Source organism: Pipra filicauda, unplaced genomic scaffold (genome assembly GCF_003945595.2).
Source record: "Pipra filicauda isolate LSUMZ 115617 unplaced genomic scaffold, ASM394559v2 scaffold51_size4534324_pilon, whole genome shotgun sequence".
In the NCBI taxonomy this organism is placed as follows: Eukaryota; Metazoa; Chordata; class Aves; order Passeriformes; family Pipridae; genus Pipra; species Pipra filicauda.
Window position 1 is genome coordinate 3,998,599 of NW_024104665.1, and position 25,064 is coordinate 4,023,662.

Consider the following 25,064-nt stretch of genomic DNA (forward strand, 5'->3'; position numbering starts at 1 on the left):
GCTAAAGGAAGATCAGAGTAGAACTGACTCAACCTTTGTGCTATTGGGAAGTTCGGTTATGGAAAATGCATTTATCTACTCATTGTTTATTTCAGATCTGCATTTCTGTCAATGACTGTCCTTAAATTTCTCTTGAAATAAGTTGGCTTTTAAATGAGTGCAGTGCACTCAGTCTTAGGTGACATTCTTGTATTGGAATATAGATGGCTGATGGACTCTCTTATGATCAAATGAAAACTTATGGCAATGGGGCACTGAGCCATTGAAGACAGTAGTTTATTACTTGTTTACAACAGGTCTCAGTTTGCTCCATAAAGCATGCAAAATCTCTGTGCTGGTGCTGTCAAATAGAACAAAAAAAAAACCCAACCCAAATGCTGACAGAATTATTCAGGCTTATTCATATTCAAATATGAAGCATCAGTGCAATCCGAGTATTTTCATAGCATATCCTAATCTTCCTCGTCTCTGTAAGATTAGTGAGTATGTGGTTTCATTAGAAAATCGCAGTCTAAGAGAATTCTGTCCAAGTTTCTTATTTTTAGGGGTGGGAATTAATGTCTTGCACCTGAGAGGAGAAAAACGGTGAGCTTCTAGCTGAGCTTAGGGCTCAGTTTTTCAGAAGAATACATAGGAGTTAAGAACTTGCAAAAAAACAAATCTTGAGGAGAAGCTGAACCATTTTCACAATATTCTGCATAGTTTGATTGAATTTTGTGTTATTCCAGAGTTGCCCAAGAACTGTGGTGCTTTGGAAATGGTGCAGAGAAATATTTATGCCATTTTTTGTTTGGTTGTATTGTTTTTACAGCTTAGTATTAACTGAATGGAGAAGAAAGGAAATTGGCTCCTAGATACGTACCATTAAAGCTGTTTAAAAAAAAAAAAAAGAGTGCTTGGTAGTCTCTGGTTCTGCTGGAAGGCAGGATGTGTATCGCTTGACAAAGTGAAGCTTAACTGAGGAGTAGGAGAAATGGTCCAGTGGGCAGTCTGGGCCTCCGGAGACCAGAGTTTTCTTGTTTAACCATAGCCTTCTTGTATGACTTTCTGGCAAGTCATTTAGTCTAGCTTGTGCCTTTGGGAGTATCCCATTTTGCAGATGGGGAACTGTCTCAGAAGGGTGTTGAAAATAAAATCCATTAATGACTGTGAAACTGTATAAATGCCTTCAATATGCTGAAGCTTGGCCTTGGTTTCAACACGGGTTTTTTCCTCTGAAAGTATGTCTGGTTTTATGGATGGTTGCCTTTTGTTCCCTGAAACAGGCTACTAATAGGTTTTATTCGTGCCTGCAGTTTTTGATGATCTGTACTGCTTTCCAACAATGATTGTACTCATCTCAATATGATGCCACATATGGATTATTTGAACAATATAGAAGTTGTTTAAAGTACCTTTATAATTAATTGTACTTACACATGCTAAAGCTGTATTTTAGCGAAAGTCACAACAATAGCATGGGTCAGTAACAGGATAAAATGCTTTGGTGATCAAACATTTTGCTCAATGATAGTTGTTACATGTTTTGCTGCATGTGGAAAATGTGATGTATATGTGCGAGGCGCATATTTTGCAATATGTCTTGCTTGCAGCAAAGCTGCTTTTGTATCAACTCCTCCATCCCATCCCTAGTTTGCATCTTGCCTTGTTCTCTGTTGTCCTTTTGAATAGTCATGTCTTTTTAGATATCTTCTCATAGTGTCTCTCTGCATGTATAAAAGCTTGGCTGCATTCAGAGGGAGTATTTTTAGTCAAGTAGAAGGGTCAGAATCAGAATTGCCGTGATCAGACTATTTCCATTGAATTCAAGAATGTCTGTTATATTCAGCTGAATTTGGCCAGTCATTCTGTTTCTGGTTACATATGTCTAAGAGCATTTCACATGTGATAACTTTCAGGGCATTTGGTGAAAAATGCATGGGAACTTTAGATTTTGCTGTATGCATCTTTTGTTACTTATTTATAAAATGACATTGCAGAGTCTAAGGGTAGTTTAATGTGCAGATTGAAAGAAAAGGCATGCATATTCTAGTAATCTGACTATTTTGGAGGTACTTATGCCATTATGTTTCTAGGCATTAAATTAGAAATTTTTAATTAAAAATTAAGGTAGAATCAGCCCTTTTTATTCTCTATTTGCCTTGGTAAATGAAATACCTCAGATAAAACAAAGGATTCTTATCAGTTTAGGGGACTCTGCTTTTTCTGGGGTGTTCTTTTTATATGTAAGGCCAGCTGAGACAGCTGAGCTGCTGGCTTCTGGCCAGACTACTAATTCGTGTGACTGATGAGATTGTCAGCACAGGTACTCACTGAAATGAAATGTGGGTATTTTATAAATATAAAGATAAGAATGTCCATTTCATTCTTATTGGTATTAGAATATTTTAAGACTAAAACATGCTGTCTTTGTAAAAGAGATTCCATTTCATAAACGGTTCATTTTGCTTAAAGCATCAGCAAAATTTCCAATTCAAAATCAGTAAACATCATTTCTAATAAAATATAAATGAAAACAGTCCACTTGATGGGTAATGGAAACTTGGTTTCAGTGCTCCAGCCTTTTTCCTGAGTTGCTTCCAATGCTGTTTGTAATTAAATGGGCAGAAGAGAGATTTTGTGATGGTGGGCACTAACTCCTCCAGACGCCTGATTCTTCTGCAGGGATGGTGTTGGAGTTTTATGTGTGTGTGTGATGCTGGGATTTGAACTGCATAAAGTATTTTACTGAAAGCTTAACAAACAGAGTATGGTGCTGATACAAACAGAGCATTAGACATATCTGTCTTTAATACAGCCATCTGTTGAGTGCTATAGCAGTTTTTCAAAAGCCTCCCTCAGCATAGACATCAAAGTCTATTCATCCACCTGTGCCTCTGATCTTCTAATATTTTTCTTATTTAAAAATGGCAAAGGGAGAAGAACAGTCTTTCAAGATCAGCAGCTTTATTTAAAGCAAAAAAAAGCCAAAAAAGCCCAAAAACCTCCCCCATAGAACTCATGCAGCCAATTCAGAAATCGTTACAAATGTCTTTACTTGAATATTCAACACTATTATTTATAAAAAAGCCACTCAACCATGCTTTCATTTTCTTCTCCTCTGAGTAACCCCTGGCCTTGCTAACACCTATTTCCTGCCTCATCTATTTAAAATACAGCTGCTGAGATCATTTTCTTGATCCGTTGGTCCGATGACATCAGCCGGACCTGTGAACTCCTCTACTGGCTCACTCTTGAAGGACAGAGAAGCATTTCTGTGAGAAGCTGGTCAGTGGAAAGAGGAGCTTGCATCACCCTGATGCATTCAGCAGCCGTGGCCAAAAAGAGGGGAGAAAGCAGAGGTGCCCCTCTTGTCAAGGTCCTCTCAGATGATGAGAGAAACCTAGACACAAAAAAGGTGGCCCCATGAAGCTGCCCGCTGAACGTAGGCTGGCAAAGCATGGCATAGCCTGGATGTTCTGCTGCCTCCTTCCTTTCCTCATTTACTTGCTGATTTGCCAAGACCAATCGTTTGGTCTCCTAAGTCGTTAGTGTGAATCGGTGATCTCCTGGTTATCACCTCATGCTGCCCTAGTGCTGTGCCCTGATGTCACTCGTGACTTAGGAGGGTGTTGTTTGCTGACACAGGGAAAGCAAGACCACATTCCCCTGCTGTAGCAGAGCAGGGGGGAGGCACAGGAGGAAGAGGAAGGCTGTGATGATGTGGGAGGGGAGGTTGCCTGTTCCCAGCCGCAAGCTCTGTGTACGGTTGCAGCAGCATCAAGTAGCATCAAGTAGCAGAAGCATCAAGCAAGTTTGGGGGTTTCTGTCATGGAGAGCAGAGCACATATCCTGGCCAGGGCATGGCCCTGGCCTGCCCCCATCCTCAGGGGGGCACCTGATGGCCATGACTGGGGCTGCCCGGTGCTTCCTTGACCACCCATTCCAGGATGAAGTGGTGAGACACAGGACAGGACCTGGCAGACAAGGCCCCTTGAGGCACCCTGGCAGCAGGCACACAATTTTATCTGTGTGCTTTTCTTACTAAAATAGGTTGAAAATACTGTATTAATGTAAGTGACATCGCGTCACTCAGTCTCTGAAATCACATGACAGCTGCTATGTGACAGTAAGAGCTATTGATTACATAATGTTTTAGTTACAGTTTAATTTTTGAGAGATGGATGGTGGCAAAAATTCTTTTTAATATGTGGCGCACCATTAAGATAGTCAAATCCAGCAACATTGAGAATTACTGATGAAACATGGTGAAATACAGAAAGATTTGTAATGAACTCTTCATTGCAGTGCCTAAAAGTTACAGGAGCTTATTCTCGCAGCCTGTGAAATCTTGGAAATATGGCAGTTTAATACTGAGCACCTGTATTTCATGCAGAGTGAAAGTGATCTCCACAAGAGCAAAGGCTCCTTAAAATCTACCAGAATGGTGCAGAAATAAACAAATTTTGTGTTTCAGAAAAAGAGGATAAAGCATGTATTTCTTTTTCCTAGTGGAGATACAAAGGGAGTATTATAAACACGTGTTAACCGGCCCTACAAGCTGTGTGTGTTCATTTCCCCTGTTCTGTGACCAGAGCTGATCTGTCTTGCTGGGATCTGAATAGGTCACAGTGTTGTTTTCCACATTTGCATAGCTGGGCTCAGTATAACTTACAGTAAAAAAGTTATTCAGTTACAGCAGTTTTTAACTTTCTTCCTTGTCTTCTTGCAAATAGTGGTATAAATGTATGGCAGAACAGTGCTTCAAGTATTTGACACATAAAATTCACTGAGCTCCAACTTTCCAAGCATGTACACTTCTTTTTTACTCCAGTGAAGGTACAGAGTCCCCAACACCGCTTTGCAAAAGGAAGCTCTGTTGGGAGTCAGTGTGTCCTGCCTACACCTTGGCTTTGTGATGTTTGGAAACTTTTTGTTTCCTGCCTGTGCAGTCACTTGCTTTGGGAGCCATTCTAAGGTGTTTTTTCTCTAATTCTTTTCTTGATTACAGATTGACTTGGAGCCAGAAGGGAGAGTGTATGTCATCATAGACCTTTCAGGATCATCAGGTGAAGGTAGGGACTTTCAATATTTTATCTTATTTTTTCATGAATGGAATCTTCCAAGGGTCTCTGTAATGGAAGTATTAGAGGAGGTACATGCTGGTATGCTCTAAAATCTGTGTGAGGTCAAGTTAAAATGAACACATTTTGATTTATCTGCCTGTGAGTCAATAAGCAAGTTGTAGTTTTGTCTTACTCTGTTAATCCCTAATGGTAACAACACCAACTAAAAGGCCAGTAATGAACTGATAGTAGTTTAGTAGGATTAATTTCCAGAGGAAACTTCCAGAATCTTTTTTTTTCTGAAGACTGCTAACCATTATGTAGGTAGAAATGATAAGATGTCAAAGTTGAGGGGCTAGAGTTTATTTGCTTTTTAAATTATTCTAATATTTGGTATTTTTCCACTAAATGTTTTCTTTTTCAAGTAAAGGAATGACCAAAATGTTATAATTTTAAGAGGTGTTTTCATTTTTATGACACAGCAGTTACATGTTGGAAAAAACTCCAAATATAGAAGAGAAGTATTTATTAAATTCTTGAGAAAAAAATCTAAAGATAATTTTCTAAAGTTTCTAAAGATAACTTTGAACAGAGTGAAATGATATATGGTGGGAACAAGATAATTTATGAAGAAGCAGATCTGTGTAGTTTAGTCATGCACTTGATGACAGCCTGATCTACTGAAATGGCCTAGATGATTGGTTTGGGTTTGATTATTTTAATTTATGTCCACCAATCAGCTTTGATCAGCTTCTCCCAGGAGCTCATAGAGCTCAGCTAAATGAGGTTATTGTTGGTTCACGGTACATAAAGAAGATTCACATAAACCCTGACAGGACCTGAAACCTAAAATGCTATGAAATGAAATTATTTTGCCTGGCACAGTTGAGAAACAGCGGAAGAGCATGTTTATCTTTCTGTTCTCTGTAATGAATTGCTGCACTCCGACCAATTACTAGCAGTAGCTTACAAAAACACATATTGCTATAAATCCTGAATTTTAAAAATGAAGGAAGCTGTTATTCAAACTTTATAACCACATTTTGTACCCACATAAGATATGCTCTGCAATTTTTCTTCCTGCATATTGAAGAAAATCTCAGTTAAATAGTAGTTTCCACTTATCTTTTTAACTGGCCTGACAATGATTAACTGAAATGTGGTTAAAAGCATTGATGTGATTATGTCATAGGGCAGGTGAATGTTCTTTCAACTGTCCACTGATAGCTAATTGATACCCAGATGAGCATACTGTTAGTATTTCATCACAAGATGCATTCAAGTGTGTCAGACTGTCAACGGGCAGGAAGAAGGGTGTTATGTTGTTCTTCAAAAGTTGTTTAGAACTCTCTAGCCTTTTATACAGGAAAATAAAAAATGGCTATGGTAATGACTCCTTTATTATGTGGTGCATTACCCTGTGATACTTGAAAGGGGCTTGGAAAGAAACTTGCAGAACTAGAATTTGTGTTGCTACATTAGCATTGAAGGGGAATGCTCAAATGGAAATTGGCCAGCAAGGGAGGGAAAACAGCTTATGGAATGTTGTCTTATGGGAAGCCCTCAGGAAGACCAAGAGGCTTTAGTTGGGGTTAATTTGGTAGAACTCTGGAGAAGTTGGTGCTTACGAAATGCAATAGGACTTGTATACCTTTAGAGCTTTCCATGCAATTAAATACCTGTGGAAAAGTGTTGTGTAGAAGTATTGCAAAATTCTCTAGGAAAGTTACAGTTTTCCTCACAAGGGAAATTGGACCACGTTTGTACAAGAGTTTGTAAACCGTTCGTTTTTGTGGTGTTCTGTTAGTGATGTTATGAAATCCTCATTTGGACTCCTTTGTTAGGACCATGGCCTAGCTAATTTTGGATATTCAGCTATCTTAATGAAGCACCTAGTGTAACATAACAACTCTATGGATCCTTGTGTAGTGAACAGAAGCACCTAAACCACATGAAAGTAGCTTATTCTGTGTGTTTCAAAAATGCCTCTTTCATTTTATGGATATATACATATTTACATATGTATGTATGTAAAGAGAATACATCTGATGTGTATTTTATGAATTTCAATGGGTAAGTTCACGGTACTTCATCTGTATTTCTTGAATATAAAAGGAACATAAGATTAGGGTTATATTAAATGTATGACTTTGAGCGGCCAGGGTTGGTTGAGATGATTGCCACTCTTGTCCTAATTTGTTAACCAGGATCTTGTTTTTGAGCTCCAGTTTTCATTGTGAATAGCGACAGAGTGCATAGCAAATGGGTATCACTATTTCACCTGGAATTCTGGAGGCGAAAAAAAAAGGCAATTCATGAAAATAAAAATACCTGTAGCAACAATTTTAACTGGAGGAAGCAATCAAGTTGCATGTTTCTCAGTTATCAGTTTTTTTAAAAAAGCAGTAAAACATTTCAGCTGCTGAAATGTAGTATATACTCACCGACCACTATTGTCTTGTAATGCTGTGTACTGAAAACTAGACTTGCTTCTTCTAGGTGATATAAGCAGATTTCTAGTTATCAGCAGTCAATAATGTAACTTCAGTTATTTGGCACTTCTAAAAGATTTTTTAAAGACAGATATCCAAATTCTGTTTTGGTATAATTGACTTAAGATTACTTGGACCCATTGATATGGACGGAGAGCATTGTTACACTGCCTCTAAGAGGCAGAAGTCCTAATTTTCCAAATGAGCCCTTGTGTGAATAAATCACTATATAAATTGAAAGTAAGCTTATGTTGTTACCATATACCTCTTAAAATTCAATTTTCCCTTAGTCCCAGCTGCCGGATTGCTTATTTCTCTGCCCTATTTGCATTTACATGACAAAACAATGAAAACAGTTCATTGTTAAAAGCTGACTTCCTCAACAAAAGTATACAATTCCTCTTCCTCCCCCCCCCCCCTTTGTCTAAGCTGAATCATTCATGGACTCTCATTACTTCTGTGGCTTAGGTGTACAGAACAGATGGAAATATGGCAGGTTACAAAGGGAGGTAAAGTTTTTCTGCCTCTCCCTAGGCAGAGACAGACTTTTTGAGAGCCAGCTTTATGTATCAATATCAGTATCTAGCAGATATTTTTATGTGGAACTGTAGAAAGAACAGTCAAGTTGCTGTCTTTGCTACTTGCAATTTTTTTCCCATTCTAAAGCCAAGCTACAAATCCATGGGAGGTTACAGAGCTGTGTCAGCTTCTCTGCCACTCTGTATGGTGAAATTGCTTTCAGAAGCCACCTGAAGGAGAAGCTCTACTTCTCCAGCAGTAAACAGTGCACTTCTTAGGAGGCAGCCTGGAAAGCCCAAGGCTTTTAGACTGCTCTCCACTGCATGTCTTGCAGCCCAGCCAACTCATCCCAATGGATTGTTCAAATCTCAGGGAATTTAGATTTGTTCTGAATACATAATTTTCTAGAACTTGCTTCCATTAAATTCCAGTCTAGTTTTTACACTAATGCTGTTTTGGAGTCTTCTTATAGCTTCTGAATGTTTGTATTGCACTGAGAGGGATGGTGAGTAACTATTTATTCTAGTAATCTTTCGTAAATTCTGTAGTAGGAACTGTCTGGCCCACATACTGAAAAGAAAATGCTAGATAAACTGTTTGTCACACAGAAGGTGATGTTATCCAAAGTTAGGATTTAATTTTTTCTGTTAAAATGTGAAGATTCCCATATTGTGCTTCAAAATCAGTTCTGCAAAATACTTTAGCATGCGTTGGTGATATTGGCATAGGAAGAGGTGGAGAAAACACCTTTTAAAATACAGTTTTTTAATTCTCCATTTCGAACTATGGAATCAGTATTTCTGTAACACCTGTGAATCACCTTTTTCCACTTGCTTTGTCAGAATTGAAATGCGGAGTTATTTACCTTCTGTAGATTTACTTTATTTGGAAGGGCTTTGTTCATTCAGAGTAAATCCATATTTGTTTCCTGTGAATGGAAGCAGCTGTATCAGTGAAAACTTCCCAAATGTAGATATGCACTAAGATGCCCATTCACAACCTAAAATAACTGCAACAGTTAATTGATAAAGTTCTATTTATAGAAATTTTTAATAATTCTAATACTGCTGTTGGATTTTTTAAGTGTTGACAAATAGTAACTGCCCACTCAGAACTTTAAGAGGTATTTCAAAAGCAAATCCCTTTGGTCAAACAAACAAATGTGGCTTCTCTGAACCCGGCACAGCAACTGATAGTATGAGTTGGAATTTTTGACATAATTCTTTGAGCCATGTACTGGGCCATATGCAAGCACATAACATCTTCAAGAATAAGAATTTCTGATGGATTGCTTCTGGGAGACCAAATCAAAATGTGGGTGGCTGCTGTTGTTGTTACTCTATCAGAATAGTTTGTCAGTCTTGCAAAGCATGTAATCAGTCACTCCTGCTATTAACCAAACATCTGGTGACTCCACGTTATGTATGCAGTTATAAGAAAAACAAAGTTTATAGTAGACCCATGTTTGTAAGAAGGAATTAGCTTGAGAAAGATCCATCCTATTTTTATTCTTTTACTTTGCAAATTGGATCTAATGGTTGCACAGGTTTTAGTCTTGTATCTTGAACTTCTGCCTGGGCTATGTAGAAGGCTGTGTGTGTGTATCAGTCTGTCAGTGAACAGGAGAATCTGTAAGACATTCTGTTACTCATTTCTTCAGTGCTGCTTCTTGTCCAAGGTCATATTGATTTGCTGTATTAATTCAGTGTTGCTGTAGTGAATGCATTATTTCTAGACTGAAGTGCACTCATTGACTGTTTTATTGACATGCTTTGGAAGTGTCTTTTTATCTATTTTTTTCTTTTTTTTTTTTCCTTTAGTGCTTATAGAGTTTTGTGAGTAAAATTTTTTGAATTATTTTTTTGAATTGGGGAATACTCAAGAGCTCCAGTGTAGCTAATCTAGATCCGAAGGCAGGCTGAAATTTTAAAACATAACTAATACAATGACACAATGATTCAGTTTATAAACTGGAATAACAGATGGCCAGCAAGTGGGCGAGAGAGGTAAATTGCCTGAGGAATGATTAAAAACATTTTCAGCAAAGTCAGTTTTATAAATACTGAAAGACAGGTGTTGCTATATTTAAAAGGTTGTGACCTGCCTGCTGCATTTGCCATTGTAGGTTTCTTGTTTCTTTGGAGTTACTGGTTTATGTGTGACACAAATGTATACTTACAGTAGCTTTCTACCAACTTAGAAATTAAGTTGCCATTTGAAATATGTCAGTATTGAATCAACTGTAGAAACTTCATAATGACCTTGACATAGTTTTCTTAACTGTGTTTATTAGAGGTAATATGTAATAAAAATTTAATAACTATTCAAAACTCTTTAGGTACCATGTCGAATCAATTGTAATGATTATTTATCATTAGATGTCCCAGTTTGCATTATGCAATTGTCTTTCTATACAATTACAGATTGCCCATTTTAGAGCAGGTAGTTGAAGTGCAATAAAACACCACAACTTCCAATACATTCATCTTCAGATTCATCTGCTTGTAAAATATTAAAGTTGCACAAGATAAGGAACATAAGGTGATATTTTACAATAAAGGCTGCTCTGAAGTCATGGCATTTTGTGAATGGGCAGTATTTTGTTTAGGTTGATAATTTGGTCTTTTGCATTGAAATAGCCAGCAAAGAAGTCCTTAGAATTCAGACTGCATCAGGTTATGTATTTAACATGTAATTCAAAATATATGAGTTTGGAAAAGATTTCCCAGTTCTTCTTAGCTCATTTACTTGAAGGCTCTCAGGTTTGCAAATATGATTATTGTTGATTGGCATGTCATGGCAGAAGGTCTGCATGAAAAAAATATCTGTAACATAGATACAGCTTGTTAATCAAAATATCCGGAGGATTTGTTCCAGGTGTTTAACTTAGGTAGAATCAATACAGCAAGAAAAATTGTATTACTGTTCTGTGTTGTAGTGTCCCTTTGCAAAGATCTGTTCATAGAAAGTATCCCATGGGATGAAAACTTTCTCTGCAATTCGTAATGTATCTATTTGCCAGAGCTTTTCCTTAAACTACTTTGTAATTGTTGTCATCATCATTAATTATGCTTCTTGTGCTATAAGGGCTCAGTGAATGAGATCTGGTTGTGCCACGCTCTGAACAGAGAATAGTAGAAGGGGCTTAACCAGAAATCTCAGAATCTAAATGACATGCATCAGGGAGTTAGTCTTTTTGCATGGTTGTTTCAGGAATTTGTGTTACTGAAGAGCAGTTGTTTCTTTCACTAATGTCTTCTATTACAAATACAACCTTGACAGGCTGTTCGTTTGTCGCTTCCTGGTAGCCATTAGCTGCTGATCCTGGTGTGCTGAACAGGTCATGAAAGAATTCTCATGTTTGTTCAGAATTTCTAATATTATGACTGTGTAGTTAGACCTCACTGAATGATCTTCTGGTAGGTGGAGAGCAGCTCACCTCCCTTTCTAGAAACATTTTTCTATTTCTCAGAAACCTCACTGGAAGGTACAAATTGTTCTTTATTCCCACTGATCAACATCTTCATTGCAATGCATCTCTAGCCCACTTTCGCTATTCCTCCTGGCATCTCTCTCTAAAAGAAAGTTTTAAGTTAATCACCAGCTTAATTTAAATGCACATATTTACATTTTAAGATTTCAACACAGAAGTCAAACTTGTTTATTGTATTAGTTTTGTCTGTGCTGGTTTAACCACTTGTTTAGAAAGGTTACATATTTTCTAGATTATTTTTGCTTGTTTTTAAATGAGAATGAATGGAGAGTCTATTTTTAATAACCCATGCACTTATGGGAAACACATGGAAAAAAAGTCACTATTAAAGACCTTCGTATCTCTTATTTTGCAACCCAAAATTTGATTGACCATTCAACTCAAACTCATCCTTACCTTCCTCTGTGTTTTAATGTTTGAGAGGAAGCTGAGTGTTGGAAGTGGCTTAGACAGAGCCATGCAGAGTCTGGGAGGGGTCAGTGGTGGAGTCAGAGCGTGTATCTCTTAGGGGGACACAATAAGCCTCTGTAGCTTCTCCAGAGTGAAAAAGATCTGCACGAAAAGACTCGTTGTGGCTTTGGGCAGGCAGTCTTCCAGTGGTAAAATGTAAAGTATCTGTGAAGTAGGGATGCTACTTGACATCTGGGAAACTGTTTACCAAGACTTAGCAAGCCACTTGAACATTACATTATTAGACTCAAGGCTGGTTTTTTTTGCTGGGAGTTAAAATAATCTGAAACTGTGTGAACAGTGCTGAGCTGGCAGTGCTAACTGAATCGTTTGTCTTCAGTCACTTGACTTAGGTGGGTTTAAGAGTTAGAGCTCTTTTACAAGTGCAGCTTCTCCTAGAAATTCTTGGGAATATTGTGTGCTCAGGGAGATGGGGTTTGAAGCGTGTCCATATTGTATAGATTTTCTCCCTTTCTGCTGCAGAGTAAAATACCCAGTCAGAGAAACCAGGCACGCATTGGTTGTTCTGCTCTGTTCGATCTTAGTAGGGAAGACTCCGCTTCTGAAGGTCGAATCTCGGATTTTTATTTGTAGCTTGGATAAAGGTAGGGTCCTACACTAGCTTTTTAGTTTTTCTTCTGCAGGCTTCCCTGCTTTAATAGAAAACCAGCAACTAGTAGTGTGTGAGCCAACCTCAAACCTAACCATAACTTTTCTTTTCAAAACTCGTTATGCAGTGTATCAACTGAAAACCTATTTCCTTTGAAGCTTTGGGTTTATGTAGGTAGGATTTGGGGGATTATTTTTTTTTCCCCATTCAGCTTTTCACTCATTCAAACTACAAGTGAGGAAAAAGAGTAAAATCAAAGAAATGAAAGAAAAAAGTGATTTGCAAAGTTTTCTCCTTCTGCTATGTGGCTTCATTTCCTCCTCTTAGGAGAGATAATTCAAAGCTATTACTAATATGGTTTTTCTCTTGAGTCTTATTTGATTTAAACTTAAAATAGCTCTGTGCTGAAGTGTGGAGGCTTATTACAAAAATGAGTATTTTTTTTTATGCTTCTTTTTCTTTTTGAAACTCTTTGTCTATTTTATAACCGTGTATACATCTGAAAGAAATCTTTACCGTCCATATCTTGCGTTTCTTCTTTGTTTGGGTTTTTTTGAACTAAACAATCAACCAAACCAAAATCCACCAAAAAATGCCTCAAGAATTGCATTTATGCTAATATGGAAACCTGAAGGTGCTCAGTCAGACAACTTTCTCATCTCAAGGGAACAACTGTAAATAAATCTGTTAGAATAAGTTAATGTCAGTAGATAATTGTAATATCTGACTCGGGTCAGATATTGTTGGTGTGGCAGGTAATGTCTTTCTTCTGAGACAAAATTTCACCTGTTGGTAGCATGGCAACTGGAAGTAGATGTTTGTTGCTACTCAAGTGGCAATAACTGGAAAGCCTGAAAAGAGGAACTGTGAAATAATAGTCCGAGAGTCCACATTAAGTTCTTGGCTCTTGCCAGTTAACACTGACTTGAGTAATGGCACAGGCATTTAGTTGGGAAAATGAACTTTGCAGGCGAACTTTTCAACCCCAAATTTCTTTTTAAAGGTAGCAGTGCACACACAAATCAGCACTTGGTGACAGTTCAGTCTGTTGGTGCATGATCCTTTTAAACTGCGCTGCTCAGTGAAGAGATTCTCCAAAGGGTGCTTACATAAATTTAACTTTGTGTGGCAAATGCCTTCATAACGAACATCTCTCCATGGATTTATAGCCACCCCTTGGATTGTATCCAGTTAGCTGATTGAACATCTGGTAAGCATTGTGTGTTTGTACTAAGCCCTTACTGTATAAAGCTGGCTCAAGCTTTTCAGGCAAAGATCGATGATCTTTTCTTGGCAGGCCTTTAGCCGTTTGCCAAAACAAATGCTTTGCAGGGAACAAGACACAGATAGAAGATTTAGTTTAAAGACACCTTTAAATTGTACTGTAAGACTTTGTACTTGTTTAAGGAAAATTGTGTTAAACTGAAATAGAAAAGTATTGAAACTTATATACATACCATGTTTCAAACTGCTGTTGCTCTCTTCTCCATTTATGTAGTAAAAGTTTTGATTTCCATGTGTGGGTTTTTTTTTTCCCTCACAAAAATGTGCAAGGCCTGTGGGATAGGCATGTTTAATTTTACAGCTGCTTATGTCTAGTGTGTTTTTTTGAAGAAAACTGGAGAAATGCATCAAATTAAAAACTATAGTGATGTTTTCATACATAAGTGAAATATGAACTAATAATAAGTTTTGAAATAGAAATGCATTTTTGGAAATCTGTACATGCCTAGCTATTTTTTAATACAAGACAAAACACAAATTAATCTAATGCTCATTGTATACCATGATGTGATGTGAAAAATTCATATGATATCATAGTTTATATGTATTAGTTTTTTTGTACTTCATAAAATACATAACCTAATACATACCTAACAAATCTCTTCTGATTTGTTGGTGTTTTGCTCTACACTTTCGTTGGTGCAGTAATGTGCTCTGAATAGATCTGCTCCCTCTTTACCCCAATGAGAGTCAAGCCTGTTTATTGTTAGTGTAATTGGGGGAAAAGGCCTTGGTATAGTCTATTCTGATTAACTGATTAGGGGATTAATGGACTTTCCGTACATCAGTGAGGTTATGAAAACTCAGTTCTTTTCCTCTGTGAATGTCGTGAACCAAATGTCTACTGCCTTCAACACAGCCTAAAAATCTACTCTTCTTTTTAAAATGAGTTCTACAGTAGTATAAACAGCTAGAGTATCAAAAACGGTGTATTTTTTAAGTGTAGTCTTGAAAGGCTGAACTATTTGAACCTTTTCATGGATGCTCTGTACATGTGTGGGGAAAAATTGTTTTGCCATTATAAAAGGCAGTCTCTGGACATAAAAATGACTGAATAAAGCATGTGTGTATCACTTGCAAGTTAGAGTTTTTAAAAGAAAGCTTCAAAGAAAGCAAGATGGAAGTCCAAAAAGGAAGATCAAACCCTTTTATTATTTTTCTGAATTTTCAGAAGGGCTATGCTAAGGGCAGTATTGTAAGGTGAGATACAAAACTCTGCCTGCTCCTTTGTCTTTTTTTTCATGATATGCTTTAGTTTGCTTTCATTATTTCTGCCATATGTCTTCAATGTATTTATCAAAGAAGTGAACTATATACGATACCAGGAATTATGCAAAATACAGATTTTAATCTGCACTAACAGCTTTAGCAAACTGTCTGATATTTTGGACATGGAGCTATTGCATGCAGTATAGATCTTTGATTTCTTGTATACTAAGGATGGGATATATTTCTAAGAATTTATACTTATGTAGTATGCACACACACACTAAACTTAACCATTGATAAACAATCAAGCAATATCGGTATCTAGGTCAAAATAGGCAACCTGAATAAATCTGAGGAGTTTTAATACTTCCAGTTTGCATCAGTGGGGTTCCTTCCTCTAAGACAGAACAGATGAAAAATCTCATTTATATCAGTGTTGTAAAGGAACACTGAGAAATTTCCCCTTTTTACTTACTTCTCTATTTATAATTCCCAGATCAGTACCAGAAAACTGGATCTTTCCAGTTAATTCCGAAGCACGTGCTTTTCTTTTTTTATTAAACGCTGTGTTCTCAAAAACTCTTAAATACAGTATTTTTTAACTTCATCTTGGAAGTCTGCTCTGCTGTGAATGGTGCTATTTAAATGAAACATCTTCCATTGCAATTTGTGAATTTTTTGTAGTAGATAAAAGTAACCCAGGGTATTAGTTCACCTCTGCCTAAAATCCTGGAAGCAGCTGTACTTCTCTCTTTTCAGAGCAATGTAATTGTTTACATTTGCACAGCAGTATTGTAAGGCAAGAGAGGAAGAAAGAACTTCTTTTCCCACTTAGACTTCAGAAAAATGAAACTGTATGAATGTAGAATCGTTTTCCAGCTTTGGTCAAGATTCTTGAAAATCTAGTCCAACCATTATTAAAATTATGGTGCAATATTTAACTACAGTGTGACAAAGACCTGAAACCATCCTGTATTCTGTTTGAAAAGAGTGCCCATTTAACAGTACAGTTCTCACAGTAATCCTGTGTGAGGACTTTATTTGGGGCTTGGTGAAAGTCAGATGACTACTGTGGGATTGTCTTCTCATCTGAAGAAAGTTCCACATGGAGATGTCAGAATATTAATATAAGATATGAGGCTTTGCCTCAGGGGGTGAGTTCTTTGCTTTACAAGAACAGTCCTAGGCATTTCAGTTGAACAAGTAAACCATCAATGCACCCCCACATGTTCAATTAACGTTATATTTGATATCATTATATTCAGAAGCAGAGTTCACAAATATTTCAGTGCTTTGTAAATGTCAGCATGAGAGCATGAGAATCACACATAACACCTGTTGAACAGAGGAAAAAGAAGAAGAAAAAGGTCTCAGCTGCAAACGTAATAAGTAACATTTAAATGGGGGTGGAGTTGTTTTGATTTTTAAACTACAGCCATTTGAGTTTCAGTATCTGATTTACTTTGCTGCTAGAACAGCTTGTGGACTAAATATGTTTTTACTTACTTTCAAATGCTTTAAAGTGTTTGTGAAGAAAAATAGAGTTAAAATGTATAAGAAATTCTAAGGGTTTTTTTTTTCTATAATTCCTTTGTGTGCATTCCATAAGTATAGCAGATTTTGTGAATATCCATGATGGCAGATATTTGTTTTAAAATGTACAGTTTTCACGTGCTCAGAGTTTTTGGAGTGAACAGAAATATATAGTTATAATACTGAATACACTTCAAGACTGGTGCAAATCCAGTGCTTCAGGCAAGATAATACTATAGCTCTCTGTATGCAATGGAATCACTGATGAACCCATTTTATAATAATGATTTTGAAGCTAGGGTTGTCTGGTTAAACCCTATAACTGGAGCAATTTGTACATCTGCCACCCTGACTTTGGGCAAGGTTCTTCAGTGCATCATCAGACTTCTCTGGAAAACAGGACTACATCTGCCTATTGTGCTCGAGGCTAATATTAGTAAGTGGAAGTTTTCCTTGAAAGAAAGAGCTTTATAAAGACTGGAAAAGGACTTGAGATTTAGATTTATATCTTCTTTTGAGTTAACTGCACACTCTTCTTTGAAAGAGTAAAAAGTACATGTGGTGTGATGAACTTGCAGTTAATAAAATGCAATTTATCCCTGTTTCAGAATCCTAAATGAACTTTTAGGTTGTGGGGGGGTGGGATATTTTTTTAAGGATTCATTAGTATTGTTAAAGTCTTTTTGCTGGCTGTAGTTATTAAACTGTAGTTTGGTCCTTTTTCAAAATCCTTTCTCACAGCATTTTACTGAATATAATGCTCAATACTTTGTATACAAATGCAGGAGTTATTAGTCCTTAGTTATACTTCTACATTTGAGAGTGCCAAATTGACAATAATAAAAAGTGGGGTTTTTTTTCCCAATGAGTGGTGGTGTATTGAATTTCACGTTTGATCCTAAACGATCAAAACTGAAGCATTCTACACCAGTCCAATACATTCTACACCAGTGTCTCTGAAGTTTTCATATTGTTTGTTCTAGGGAACAAGACTCACGAATCCTAATTCAAATACAGTAGGAGTAGTCAAAGCAGTTTTCCTTTACTGTGTGTATGGCAGATGTACAGACTGTAAAAGTTGTATCTGAGAACATGTATCTTCTTAATTTCTTTGCCCCAACTCTTAACTATGTAAAGTATCAAAATAGAACTATCATGTTACCGAATTCTTCTCCTGAGTTACAAATACCAGATGCTGCTGAAGTCACAGCTATCATCTCTTAGGGTTGTATTTACATGGAAGTTTAAAACTGATTCCTTCTATCAATACTGCTACTGCTAACATTACTAGCACTGAAGGGCTGCATGAAAGGCTAAAAGTGGATTGGATTTGCTATAGCACAGGTGAGACTGAAATTGCTACAGCATTTCTGGTCTGAAAACATTTGAGTTAGCATGGGGCAGGCAGTATTTCTTCTGTGATTGTAATGAGGACAAACCAGTTCCACTGGAACGATTCTACATCAGTAAGATAGTTGGAAGACAATACGGAAAGAATCCAATCTTCCAATTTCATACCTACACTAGAGAGACTAAGAAAAGAATCTTCTCTTTTAAACATCTGGAATCTATTTCTTCAGTTTTATGGTATTGATGTTGGGTTTTCTTTTTATTCGTTCTTCTTCTCTCCATTCCTGGGAGACATACAGTTGGAGTTTTTAATTAGTTAGAAAATGGGAGTTTCTGTTAAGGGTTATTCAGAATAAAGTAAATAATGGCATTGTTAAATTCAGTAGGATCTAAATTTTATTACTAGTTTCCTATTTTTATAGTACCCAACTAAGTCTTTTCCTTTTTTTCCCATCTAGCCCTTCTTTCTCAAATAACAGCTGAGGACTGACTGCATTTTAAAGTTCGTGTACATTAATCACAGATGAGCTGAACATGAAGTTGCTGTTAAAGATTAGGTACTTCCAGTTTAAAATGATCCTTTTAGTGTTCTCAATATGGTAGTCTTTTTGGAAATTTGCTGCTACTTCTGTGTAGCTATGTAGTCAATAGCATTTCTAAGGAACAGGCACAAAACCCTCAGTAATTGTGAAGAAAGAGATTTTTAAAATTTTTTTTAAAGACATCTTTATTTCTTTTTTTCATTTGGTTACTATTCTTAGTAGCTCCTTCCAGAGAACCCAATGTAAAACTTGTGGCAGTTAGGTAAACAGTCTCTTGAAGCAAATATCTTTCCACAGGAAGCACTGTGGAACCAAGACTTTTACTCCTTTTGTTTCTTAACTTCCCTGGGATGGAGCTACCTACCTCATTTAGGTTCTTGTGAAAATCTCACCTGTCTCTGAAGGCACTAAAGCTTTAATCTGTCCTGTAATTCTTTGTACAGAGTTTGATTATGCACAGCTCTCAGCACCAGTGCGTACGAGTAGTGTCTTCTCTTGCTCTGAATGCTAAATCAAACAAAGCTTGTTTTATGCCTTGTTACAATGGGAGGAAAACAGCAGATGACCATTAATCGCATTGTTTGAAATTGGAGCTAAAAATCAAAGTCAAACTTCTTTTTCTCCTTGTTACTGTAAGGTTGGGTTGTATTCATTATCTTGCTGACTGGCCTGTGACTGTCTTCCCTTGCTTCCTGCTGAGCTGCTTATCCCGGCCTGAAGTGCGTTGCTTCCCCTTCCACTTCCTGCCAGCTTCGTCTCCAGAAGTGCAGGCAGGCCAAAATCTGAAGTCCCTGCCCCGACAAAGCTGATTCTTATTTGGATATTGGTATTTGGAGCTGTAATTTCCTGTAAATCCTTCCTTGCCGAGCTCTTTAAAGTTTGCTATAGTTGGGATAAGTAAAAGCAACTTACATAGATGACAGAATCAGCTGAACAGCAGAGTGAATTTTCCTCTTTGGTTTGTCTTGGAAATACTACTGAAATATGTAATTGCTTTGGGGAGAAGTTACGATTTTGGTGTGGCAGAGAGACTGTGGCTGTCTATTATTTGGAGTCCATTCTTAGCAGGAAAAAAATCATTGCAAATCATAATATTTGTGTTTTATTACAAAGTTTAGGGATAAATTAGCCAGCCTTTATGTAGCAATAACGAGGCATGGAACTGCCAAATGCAAAAGACCACTTGTGCTTTTTGCTTTTGAGAAGATAAACAGAATCCATGGAAAAAACCAGAATAAACAAGAGATACTATTGATAAAAGAGACCATTCAATTACAAAACCAAAATTAATCTTACCATTGTAAATATAACAAAAATTTAGACTAAACTGTTTCCATCAGTCAAAAGGACATGCATATTTGTGTATGCACACACACATATATGTATTTTTGTAGTTTAAAAAAATAATTTATAACTGAAAAGCTTTTTGAGAGTGCCTGGAAAATGTTGGTGTTTGATATGTTGCATCAGAAAAACAAGGAATTCCGTTAGGGTTTTATCAAGCACATTAATAATTGATAATGGTTGCAATAGTATTGGTATTTTATTAATATTGATTAAGCATGTATCCTTTTTAAGTCCAAATGACCAAGTTACTTACAGTTTTAAAATTCTAGATTAATTAAAAAAATCTAATTAAAATTATCGTTTTGCCTGTCTGGAATCTTTCAAGGGATAATAAATTTTACCTCTTGAGTACACAAAATAGCCAGTTACTAATTTGGTTGGCTTCAAGCTGTCTTATCTGTGCAACCTGTTCCTGTTGCAGTGTGTTGTGGTCTCCACCTAAATGTTGGTGCTCATACCAGAACTTCATTTTGCACCAAGTTTGCCCCCTCACAGTAATCTTCTTCTAAATGAAGAAAACCTAAGCAACATGTATTTCCATCATAATTGGTGACAAACATCCAAAATGAACATTTCCTTCATTTGATATTGTCAAGTGTGAGATGATTACATCACAGTATTTAAATCCCTTTCGAAGAACAACACTGTTTTGTAAGACTTGCTGTTACTTCCTATTTCTGCTGGTGGCCTAGAGGTAATTTTTATGTTCCTTGTGGCAAAAGCACAGAAATACCTGTTTGAACACTAAATAAAAAGCCAAAGCAAATGTTTAAGTGTTTCTGTAATTAAAGAGTATGAAAAGCTTGCTAAAGTTTAAGCAGCCACTTGACTATGCAGCAAAAAATAAGGTGTTTTTAGTGTTTTATCAACATCTCTAATCTGAGGTGTGAAAAAAACTGTTTTACAAACAAATTGCAGGACAGTAGGTTATGTAATTTAGAATTAAAATATTATATAAATTATAATCTTGACACTACAGTCTTATTTCTTCTGCTAGTATTGTTGATGTCCTTTATATGGAACACAGCCAAGGTTTCCTGTGTATAGTCATAATTGCATTTATATGGTATTTCTTATCATCACAGTACACTTTATATATTGCTTAAACTTTACATCTTTAGAAAATGTGGTTTTTTATGGACAAGCAGAGATCCTGCCAGATCGGGAGGATTCCAGGCTAGTGGATTGGTCAGTGAATACAGAACTCAGGAAGTTTCCTCAGCAAAAAAGTATTCGTGACTTTGAACAAGGCATCAATTTACCCCACATCTCAATTCTGTTTGTATGTGAACACTGTTATTAAACAGAACTGCCACAGGGATAAAATACATGGAAAACTGAATCAAGCAGAGAGGGCTGCAAAGAGATGGGAGCATGTTGGAGCTGGGACTGAGATCATGCCCACGCTGTCGGCCTGAACTTGAACCATCAGGCATTGTGAAAGAAAAGACAATATAAAACTAATGGATACCTCTCTGCTGGATGATACATGACAGAAGCCTTTTAAATCCTTCTTGTTAACAAGAAAGAGCTTTTCTGATTCTGGAGGAAAGTATAATTGGAAATGTTGATATTTCTATTTCTCTTTTTTCAATGCAGTACTTCATAGCCTTCAGCTAGTAGCAGGAGCTTTATTTTTTGCCTTAGGCCGTACAACTATGGCAGATTACAAGGCAGAGTTATTTTCTGAGAGCTGGACATTGGAGCTTGAGTTCACTTCTCTGAAGGAGGGCTATCAGGTGTATGCTCCCTGTTGTAGTCTCAAATCAAACATCATGAATAATCTGAAACTAAAGTGCAATAACTTTAAAATACAAATTTCTCAATTGCATACATAGATGAAGGAAATACACCAACTTGTTCTGTCAGTTCTGAGGAAAAGCATTGGTGCAGATTCTAGTTTGCTCTTCTACCCTAACCTGTCAGCTGCTGCAGAAGGCCATGACAGAGACAGAGATCTACAACGCAGGTTTTTTTCCCATAGGATCAGAACTAGGCAGTCTTGTTAGTATTTCTGTTAGGACTTTGTCACTTTAGGGATGCATTGGAACCCACATTATGCTTCACCTATGACCTCCTTGGGAAGAAAATCAAGTTCGGGTTATAAAACCATGCAATAATATTGACATGAAAGTGATTAATTTTAAAGCTATTAAATTATGATTGAATCTCTTTTTAGGATTGAGTACTGTGATCTTCATTCATGCAGGACAACTGGGGATTGCTGATGTGCAGGTTGATTACCTGTGTCTTATCTGTGTGACATAAATGGCGAAAAAGCAGCAGCTTAATGAAAGGGTATAAATTTTAATTTATATATATATTTTAATAAAATATTCCACATTACTGGTTTAGTGTAGAGTTTCAAACTAGCTCTCTCTTACCAAGTCTTTTATCCATATGCTAGTCACTGTAATGTACAATATGGACAGTGCAATTTTCATACTGCATTACCTGAAAACTCTTGGAAGAACAGGGCAGTTGATTATGAAAATAGCTGAAACATCCTTTCAGACTGCTGGAGTTCATGTTTGGAGTGGACAAACTCATTGGAGGAGTTTGTTTAGCTCTTGTTACTCAGAATTTATACACTGTTAATGTTCGGTTCTAAGTATTTCAACACAATGCTTTTACCTGAACAAAGTTGAATTCATTAGTAGTAGAGGGAATGGATTTTGATTTGTAATTGATTAACTGTCTGAATGTGTTTGCATCAATTGAAAAATGCACTAGCACAAGCAAAAACTCAATATTGCTCCAAGTAATTTTCCAACCCTCTGTGTTTCAGTGGCTGGATGGCATTTAAGGTAACTATGCAATGTAATGGATGCTGATTTCACCCTATATTGCTGTCATGGTAATGACTAATAGTGCTGATAAAAGGCAGTTGAGCGTTTACCTCGGGCATGGAAAACTGACTTTCTGGGGTGTACTGTACCATGATGTCAACATTATTTGGAATACATGGATTCCATCATGGCTCTGTGTTTTGTCTTTAAATAGTCTTTGCTTTTATGCAGAACTCCTCTGTTCTGATTTACAGTAAAATTCTTGTATCTATGGTGGTGTTTTGCTGTGTTAAATTGCAATCAGCACTGTAGACAAAAGCAAAATTTTAAAGTTTTAAAAAAGGATCGCTTTCTGCTTTTGATATTGAAGGAATACTTGGGTGGCCTGTGTGAAATCAGTTGGTGGTCTAAGACTAATTCCTCATGGATACATCAAAAACAAACAACAAAAAACCCCCGTCCATTATAAACAACACCCTTGCTGATAAATTCACCATGGAACAAGAACTGAGCTGTGGAGGAATGAAATCCTTTGTGACCTTCAGTTACAACTTCTCCCAGAAGACTGTCCACATTGGTAGCGGAAAATTGGGTCTGTTGATTGTGTTATTTTGTTACTGGATTTCAGGACTGGAATGTAGATAGAGTTTAAGAAGGGAGCTCCATCCACTGTTGTCTCATTTTTGAGCAAATAGAGGAAGTTAGCCATAGAAAGTTGTATTTGGATACTGACTTAATTCCTTGAAAAGTAAATTCCCTGTGTCTTACCTTTAGGCATGCAATATACTTACGTCTTACAAAATTTCTTCCCTTAGCCTGTACTAATTAAATTAACAATTAGTAAATCTTACATGATTTGTGATTCTGTGTATGAGATTGTATTTTTGCAATACTATCAGAATATTAAAGAGTAGACTTCTGTTATTCCTGCTAAGCTATTGCTTAATTTACCTTGGATATGGATAAGAGTAAGACAGCGTAGAACTATAAACCTTGAGTTCCTAGATGGTATGTGAAACTTATTTATTTGCCAAGCACTCAGAAGGGATGTATTAGGGTTGTGTGAATGGTGTCGTAGCCACTTATTTTATGACTTGTTAAATAAATTTGATATGTATAGGAAGGTGTTAATAAAGTCTGCAAATGGATATCTTATACCAATGTTCCTTAGAAGGATTCCTTGCAGATAAATGTTTTTAGAATTTTTCTAATTCCAGACGGTAATGTTAATAATTTTAACTACCTGTGGAATTTTTAAAGTAGCTTGGTTTTTGGTTTGCATGTGTATCTCTGCCTATGTAAGTTTATATTTAGCTTTCTTCAGTATGATTCTGTTTAGTGAGAAATGGTAAACACTATAGTGAATAAGTATACATAGATGTTTGCATATTTTTCCAGAAAAAGCAGAAATTATAGATGCTGGAATTGGTCGATTGTATAAAATAGACCGAAGACAGAAAAGTAACACAGACAGCGTGACTTTTCTGCAGAATAATGCAAATACTGTTGTTTTGCACCTACATCCAGAGGCTTTGCATATCTAAACCTGTTGAGGTGACCAGGAATGCAGCAGATGGTCTCATTTCGGTATCTAGAACATTTCACATTATTTGGTGCTGCTGCTTTCGTAGGCACCTCTCTGGACAATTGTACAGAAACAGCTGGGCAGCATTAGAGCAGAACACAGTCTTCACCCAAACCTTTCTATCTGCCATCATTATAAGAATGTTTCACAGTTTGTGGTTGTAGAAGCTGAGGATTCTCTATATGCAGTAGTTTCTTGGTGCTGTACACCCCTCTCGTGTTGGACTGAGAGCCTTTCTGTCTCATCCTTTCATGTGCAGTAACACTCTAGTGCTCAGCTATTTTCTGAGCCTAATAACCCAGTGGAGTTGCTTGTTGGAGGATGTTTTACTTTAAACAAACCATTCATGTTTCTGCTTCTGTTGTTTCCCAGTATTCTGCAAACTGGGAATCAGGAACGGGAGGAGCCCTAGCCGAGCAATCATGCAGCTGAAAGGCTGTACGCTTCCTTTTTGCTCTCTGCACAAACACTTTGATAAGTCCAGTGCAAGAAGTTCAGTCAGTTTGACTGACACCTTCCCCTGTGCATCTTCAGGAATGACCACTGTGATGAAACTTAATTAAATTAATTATCAGCATATTGCAATGTTTTCTGTGTTAGCCAAATGTATTTTTAGTGTTCGCTGGAGAAATTCTCAGTGACAGTGAAATGTAGCAATAGTAAAAGTGGAAATATAATGGTGCTGCATGCTTAACTACAAATTCAGGTAGTTTAGTCTAGTTTGTCTTTCTCATTTGTATCTGTGTTTTAAATTTCAATTTCAGAAATGTGTCTAACAAAATAGGCTTACCTTCAATATCATACAGAAGCTGTGGA

The 25,064-nt window shown here is 36.8% G+C and overlaps 1 protein-coding gene across 3 annotated transcripts in view; it reads left to right on the plus strand.

The window, feature by feature from the left end:
• Nucleotides 1-25,064, plus strand: part of PRKCE (protein kinase C epsilon) — a 287,837-nt gene that overhangs the window by 92,903 nt on the left and 169,870 nt on the right. For all 3 annotated transcript variants that reach the window (XM_039386959.1, XM_027723395.2, XM_027723394.2), the window contains exon 2: nucleotides 4,991-5,054. In XM_039386959.1, coding sequence (XP_039242893.1) covers nucleotides 4,991-5,054 — 64 coding nt within the window. The remainder of the gene's footprint in view (nucleotides 1-4,990; nucleotides 5,055-25,064) is intronic.